This window comes from Sander vitreus, chromosome 22 (assembly GCF_031162955.1).
Source record: "Sander vitreus isolate 19-12246 chromosome 22, sanVit1, whole genome shotgun sequence".
Taxonomy (NCBI): Eukaryota; Metazoa; Chordata; class Actinopteri; order Perciformes; family Percidae; genus Sander; species Sander vitreus.
Genome location: NC_135876.1, coordinates 14417939 through 14425788, shown reverse-complemented (window position 1 = coordinate 14425788; position 7850 = coordinate 14417939). Strand labels below are relative to the sequence as shown.

The window sequence follows — 7850 nt, the reverse complement described above, 5'->3', positions numbered from 1 at the left end:
TTTAATAAATAATTGTTAAATGTAGTACAGAGTCTGTAGTCTATCGCACAAACAAACACTCGACGAATGCTGCAAACCTTTGACAGCCAGTACGAATTGCCTGGGAGAACATATATGTGTCACAAACGGAAATTCCACAACTGTACCACAGTGTGAAAGACGACATACTAAAGGAGGTCAAAGACATATTGTGGATATTTAAAATGTCTTCCAGTTCCAGTGTTAACTATTCTTTAGAAATAAAAGTTTATTGATCTTTGAAAAGGTGTACCTGCATTATTATGCCATTATCATTATATTAGATGAAAATGGTCTCAGAACGACAATATTATCGTTTATCGCAAAAATGTATCGTCCAGCAAAATTTGTTATCGTGACAGGCCTAACTACAAATATACAAAATAACGTGAACAGTCCGTGCTGGGGATGGGGTGGGGTGGGTGGGAACTTTGAGGATGGAGGCGGCTCTCAGGTGGACTCTAGAGTAGAGTAGAGTAGGTAGAGTAGGTAGAGTCCTGGTGATCTTCCCTGCAGTCTTCACCGCTCTCTGCAGGTGTTTGCGGTCCATAGCAGTAGTGCCGCCATACCACACGGTGATGCAGCTGGTCAAGATGCTCTCAACAATGCAGCTGTAGAAGTTGCCGAGGATCTTAGGTGACATGCCAAACTTCCTCAGCCTCCTCAAAAAATATAGCCGCTGTTGAGCCCTCTTTACCAGCTGTATGGTGTTAAGTGTCCAAGTGAGGTCCTCACTTATGTAGACGCCCAGGTAGTTGAAGCTGCTTACCCTATCTACTTCGAGCTCACCGGATGTACAGGTGGCCGATGAGGTCTCCTCTTCTTCCTCAGGTCCACTATCATCTCCTTCGTCATGTCCGTGTTGAGGGTGAGGTTTTTGTCCTCGCACCATGACACCAGACTGGCCACCTCCCTCCTGTAGGCCGCTTCAGCAAACACGTCAGCAAACTGCAGTTATTGAGCGAGCTGTCACTCATAGATCGAGGCCGTTTTCCACTCAGTCCGGTGAGTCACAGTAAGTCGGTGATGGAAAGGTCTATAACGTGGCCTGCAGGTCTGTTAACTGAACCTGAGTTCAGTTTTAGTGTGACCGTAAAGGTCAGATTGTTATCACATTGGAGTATTGCTGCGTCAGGCAGTACAGCCATGGTTTCTACTACCACAGCTGTGTTGCCCACAGCATGTGAGCTTGTGTTGATTAATGGCAGGTAGGGCCACACCAGGGCCACACGCAGTGATTGGACCAATCTATTCGTTGCACCCATCTGCTCTGTGGAATAATGAAAACTTTAATGGGGTTTTTAGGGTGTAGTCTCTCCTCAGCCATCAGAGTGACAATCCAGGTAATTATAGCTGGGCCATAGGAAACAAAAAGACTTTCTGACAGTTTTTTTTCTTATTGAATGCTGTTGTGTTGATACATGGTTAAGGATAGAAAATGTGTGTACTGTATGCCCAAGTAGAAAGGAAAATGTATGATGCACAAAAGAACATCCTTGCCATTTTTTTTTCTGTGGCTACTCACACTCTTTAGGGGTGTGTGTGTGTGTGTGTGTGTGTCATTTCGGAAAGGAGTCTTTCCTTAAAGGTCCCATGGCATGAAAATTTCACTTCATTAGGTTTTTTAACATTAATATGCGTTCCCCCAGCCTGCCTATGGTCCCCCAGTGGCTAGAAATGGCGACAGGTATAAACCGAGCCCTGGGTATCCTGCTCTGCCTTTGAGAAAATGAAAGCTCAGATGGGCCGAACTGGAATCTTGCTCCTTATGAGGTCATAAGGAGCAAGGTTACCTCCCCTTTCTCTACTTTGTCCGCCCAGAGAATTTGGCCCACCCATGAGAGAGAGACATCATGGCTTTCAAAGAAGCAAAGTGGCAGTTGGTCAAGGCCACACCCCCACCCTCCACCTTGCCCCGCCCTCTCTCCTCCTCAATAGCTACAGACACAGAAATGGCACATCCTAAGGAAAGCTCATTGTGGGACTGGCTCTATAGGCTGTAATTCTGCACCAATGCTGAATTTCAGGAAAGAGACTTCAGATACAGTATTAGGGGACCACTAAGGTCTATATAAAAGAGACTTCAGATACAGTATTAGGGGACCACTAAGGTCTATATAAAAGAGACTTCAGATACAGTATTAGGGGACCACTAAGGCCTATATAAAAGCATCCAAAGAGCACCATGTCATGGGACCTTTAATGGCAAATGGAAATTACACCTCTTTGTCTTCTGAGCTCCTCACTTTACCTTAGTAAATCTTAGAAGGTAAAACACTATTTAAACCTCAAAGAATATTCATAAACTTACATTTGTGTAGCTAAAACAATGACTCGTTGTTTAGTATTTTCTACTCAGTTTAAAATGTCTATCCATCTCTGTTCACCGAAAGTGTGACATGGATCACAAACGGCTCCTTTTTTGAGTTTTAAAATGCAATGAAGTCTGCTTGAGATTCAGCAGTGGCCAGTGCCCAGGCATGGTGGATTCCTGCTAGAAAGCACATCCAGTCCTAGGGAACAAAATGTGTCCCTCTGGAATTCAATTGGTCATTACTGAGAATGAGTACAAAGATAGCAACCTTGGTGGACCATAGTAGAAATGTTTTTTTTCCAAGTCATGACTTCTTCTTCAACAGTTCTTCAGCTGTGCATTTTTACTGTTGTAAAATTCATCCCTTAAATTTAATTAGTTTCTAGTTAGTAATACCAAAGCTTTAAATCAGAAAACAGATGCTCTGCTCTGTGATGCAATCAAGAGACACACCCTGGACGTTCTCCACTGAGTTACAATACTGGATTCGGACGACTCGTACAATGCTAGAAACAGTACATTTAGGCGTTTGCAAATGAGCCGTGCATTTATGTACGCAGCACTGTCAGGTACTGTACAAACCTGGAAATGGGCTTATATTTACACACACCCTGGGTACTGTTACTGTGTCAATAAATCCAGACTGACAGTCAGTCAGCTTCCAGTCTGTGTCTCCTAACGACATCAACAAGGCAGTTTTGGCAGTCTCTTTGGAAGAGACATGTTTGTTTCCACAAATCCAATCCAATCCACAATTCTAGGAATAACATGAACAGGGTCTCAAAAGAATTGTTCAGACTTTTGCCAAGTCTGTTTTCTTTGCGGTGTACCCGAAAACTACATGAAAGAGCTTTTTAATTTTACGCCATCACTTCTGTGTAACAAAAACACCCACTCTTTTGTCTTCTGGGTGATAACACAATTTATTATCACCATCCAATCAGATTAAGAGCTCCTGCACTCCATTATGCCGTATCTTTTTTCGTATGTTGTTTACTTCTGATAAGCATCTGCAGTGTGCACCTTATTTTTTTGCTTCAGACTGAGCCCCCCCCCCATAGCTGTAGATATAATGTATAATTAGTGCTTTGCAGATATAGTGATTATGTCCTGTTGAATAGACTCTTCACTATTAAAACTGAAGTGATAGACTCTAATGAGACCATGTTTGATGTCACGGATCTATGATAGGAATGATGATAGGAAGCTGGTTTTTGTTGCAAATTAGCACTACTTTTGCTCAGCTAAGGTCCTCTACTGTAAGCCCTGTCATGCCTGTCGAAGTCTGCTCCGTGTTTGTACATATTAGACTTGCTAATCAGATGCTAATGCCTGTGAGTGGCAGAGTTGCAAAGCAGCTACAGAATGGTAATCAGCGTGGAGTTGGCTTACAACAAAGAGGCTGATTATTTAAGCCTCTTTTTTCCAACCACAAGCCCGGATTCAAACATTCACTTCTACAGTTCCTTTTTGAAGTGTTGCTTGACGTCAGTACATTGTGATTAAGATGATTTCAGTAATTTCTTCAAGTCATTTTGTTTTTTTAACAGAACATGGCTTTGTAATTGGCTAGTAATGGAGGTTTTTCACTGATTTAGCCCAGCCCCCTTTCCATCTGTTCACGAATAATCAAGGGAAACTTTGCAATAAGCTGTAGTTATTGTAGTCCCAACTACTCACTTAGATCTTGGTGTCAAGCAATACTTCTTGGCTTGTCTGCTCATTAAAGTAAGCTGTTTACATGTGTTGTGGTTGTATTATGTTGGCTTGCTCAGGTCAGGCTGCCTGCTGGATGACAGATGGCATTATGGCCCTCGGTGGGGCGGTAAAGGAACGGCCGTGGTTAGGGTCAACTGCAAAGACAGATGTAACTTCTTACTGCACTCAGTGACTTTATGCATCACACTGCCTTTCAGTGTGGAGCTTGATCGCGTTGGTCATGTGTTTATGGAGCTGCTGTTGGTTTGTGTCATGCCGGACCATGAAATGAAGCTTTGTGCTGCTGAAGGGTTTTTCTGTGTAAGAATGTCTTATATTGTAGCACTGTCTCTGTGACGCCTATTATGTTGTCTGTCATGTTGCAAAGGGTTTAGGTGAGGATTGGTGTGATCAGTGACAGGCCATTGATTTAAAGTCAGAACTTGAGTTTTGACAGCTCTGCTGCGTTCTCTGTGAGCTCTGTTTTCTAAATGTTGTTACTGTACAATAGACACAGTTGGAATCAAACTGTTGATTAAGGCATCATTTCTTTTCCTCACTTTTCTTTCATTTGGTTAATTTATCTTCAGTGTTGTTAGTCTTTACACTGGGTTTTAGCAGACAGGTTTGGCATAATAAAATCCAAGTACACACTTCATTCTACTTTTTATCTTTATCGTTTTATCTGGCATTTGGAGGATACTGGAAATAAAGTTAGTTATGCGACATGGGAAATGAAAACAAATGTCGGCAAGACAAAACCAAAATCACACACATATGTGTTTTTGTGATGTTGTGCCAAGGACTTTTTTTTAAAAACTTGCTTTCATTCAAATTTGACACCAATATGAACATCAAAAACATTGTTATTGCTTAACATCAAGTTTGATGAAGCTAATATTCAGAGGGATTAAATGCAATTTCTTTTGGACTTTATATTTCATGAAAGCTTTAGATTTTTAAGCCTGGTTTTGGATTTCATCATAGCTTCCCCGAAGTGAAGTGCACAGGCATCAATCAATATCAAAGTGCGATGCCACCAATTTGTTTTCCGCAGAGCTTTCTACTGAAGATAGATTTCTGTCTGCCAAACTGTATCCCAAGCATTGCACACATAAACACAAAGATTCATGTCTGGTACCTTTTGATGGATGTCTTCTTTTTTAAAAGCTCTCCCTCAGGCGGAGTGCAGAAAATGACAAATTTCTCCTTAGTCACTTTTTTAAGAATACATTCAAAGCACACCTTCTTAATTTGCCATTCTCAGAAAGTGCCCTGAAGCATTAAATGGGTTGTTGAGGGCTTGTGCGGTGAAGCAGCCTGGGAACCAGCGTCCTCAGGGACTGAAGAAAGTAAGAGCACTTCGCATCCATCTCAATTCACAAACTATTGGCTTATCCAACTCACATCCCCAGCCACTTAACATTGCCTTTGAAACACCATGAGCTGCAATTATTATGTTTTTTTATCATCCAGTGCAAAAGATCGTGTTTCGTGTGTATCAGGGGTCCATTATGATGGTTACTAATTTGCTCTGGCAGCCAAGTGTTGCAGCTGCACACCAATAATCAAATCTATTCTTTTGTTTGTCTCGTTAAAGGTGCAAGCCATCAGACGCCAAAACGTAATTTAATCCAAGGGCAAGTTCAAAAGTGTTAACTGTTTTCTTTCCTTTTCTGCTCTGCTTCAGGTGTTTCTACATCGTCTCAACCAGTATGCAGCCACCAAAATCGACAAGAACATCACAGAGGAGACCGTTAAGGTGAGGGTCAATCTGTGAGGTATGGGGCATCATAATTAAGATTTGTAAAAAAAAAAAAATATGAAGGGCAATTGACTTTTACACTGAACACAGATCTTATTTTCATAACAGCAACCTGATCAATAAAAACACAGGAACTTACATTGGAAACTAAATAAAGTGGGCCCCTTGTTTGGGGTTTGCTTTTAACCTAAAATAGCCAAGTTCTGAATGGAGAAAGAAGTAGTGGGCGATCCAGGAAGCAGCTGTAAATATAATCTATTTATAAGTGATTCCGGCTGGAGGATAATAAAGGATGCTCTCTCACAGTGGGAGTGGGACTGTTTTCAGTGAGCTTGCTTACTTTTGAAGGTAAATACACATTCAGTAGATATTTACTGCATGTCCCATGTTTTGGAAGATGTCTATCCATGCTAGGATTTTGTTTGGGAACATTCTGTACAGAGAAGGGTTTGAATAACGTGGGTCATTACGGGGTTGGGCTGTGACGTCACCAAGCAGCTGAATGGCATCCAGTCCTTTTGGAGTACAAAGGCATTGATGAAAATATACCAGATTTCTTGCTGTTCTTAGCGTCACTAAAGACTATTTTTGCCTTACAACACCCATAAAAGACTTCTCTGGTTTAAAGATTTATATTTCACTAGCTTCTTCCTCCATCCAGAGTCAGCATTGTTTTGTCCTTTAACATCACCACAAAAAGGACATAAAAGGGAGCAGAAGTCAACACCACATGAAGGCAACGTTTCCATACAACAGATCTTAAAAAAAATGTGCTTTTTAGCCTCTCTGTCGAAATATCTCTAATAATGTTTGAAATTTAAATATCAAAGACATCTAAAGCCAAGATGCCCATTTCAAAGAAACCTCAGTCTTTATTGCGTGGCCTCAGAAATTCCCTCGCCTGGTGCCACATGGCCACAAAAAAGCAGTATATGCCAAATTATTGATTCGGGCAATCTTAGGAACACCACTGGTGGAAAAAACTGCTGGCAAATATACAAAAAAGGACACAAACACACTTTATGTATTTTTTACATCTCGTAGGTTTTATTCTCCAACATCGAGGAGATTCTTGCTGTTCACAAAGACTTCCTGTCCATGGTGGAAGAGCTGCTCCAGCCGGAACCTCATGCTCACCATGAAATTGGGCGCTGCTTCTTGCACTTTGTAAGTAACACATGCGACTGCCCTTACTCTCTTGCAAGTTGAAAGTAATCTCGCCACCTTTGATTATCATGTCACCATCTTGTCCAAGCTCGTATAGTTCAGTCACATCAGTGCAAAGTCTGTTTCCAATAATCCTTTGTTCATCTAAAGAATTCCTCTCCTCCTTTACTATCGGAGCTCAAATGCAGTTATGCCGATAAGTGCTGCTGAAAATGATAAGACAAACCACATGTTGTCTATTCATCTCTCTGGATTACCCTTGATGAGAGAGTGCACATGTGTGATATGCCTCGATACGGTTGTGATATACTGCTCACCCCTGCTATATATCACATTTCTTTGATGCAGAGTCTTGAAGCACACTGGCATATAATAGGTTTCAAAGTCTAATAAATCTCACCATCCTTCTGTTGGGCAGAGAGAGAGACTCATTGAGAAAATCGGATATAATTCACAGCATAACTGAAAACTCACAATCATAATTCAGTCATGAGTGACCATGTGAGACCATTGAGATAACACTTGGACACATTTTCATCTCAAAATCCTTCGCAAGAATTACACAATCTAGCTGTACTACAGAAACACAAGTAGGTAAGTAAGCCAGCTGGACAGTGGACTGCTCAAATCCCAAATCCCTCTGTGATTCAGGCTTGAAAATTGGTTCACGCTGACTTAAGACTCTACTCCTCCCTTTTGGACTACAGTAAAATCAGTTCCCAGGGCCAAAAAAAATTCTTTTTTTTGAAAGTACATAAACTGACCTCTTAGAAAACATTATATATAACAAGAAGAGCATACTCTACAGCTAATCACAACGTTGTGTATTTGTAAGCGCCCCCGCTTGTTGTTACGACAGTCATGTCTCTCCACATCACCAGCTTTGTC

The 7850-nt window shown here is 41.3% G+C and overlaps 1 protein-coding gene across 2 annotated transcripts in view; it reads left to right on the top strand.

Annotated features, from left to right (window-relative positions):
• The window catches only part of prex2 (phosphatidylinositol-3,4,5-trisphosphate-dependent Rac exchange factor 2), a 91407-nt gene that overhangs the window by 14086 nt on the left and 69471 nt on the right, over positions 1-7850 (top strand). For both annotated transcript variants that reach the window (XM_078280451.1, XM_078280452.1), the window contains exons 2-3: positions 5721-5792; positions 6840-6962. In XM_078280451.1, coding sequence (XP_078136577.1) covers positions 5721-5792; positions 6840-6962 — 195 coding nt within the window. The remainder of the gene's footprint in view (positions 1-5720; positions 5793-6839; positions 6963-7850) is intronic.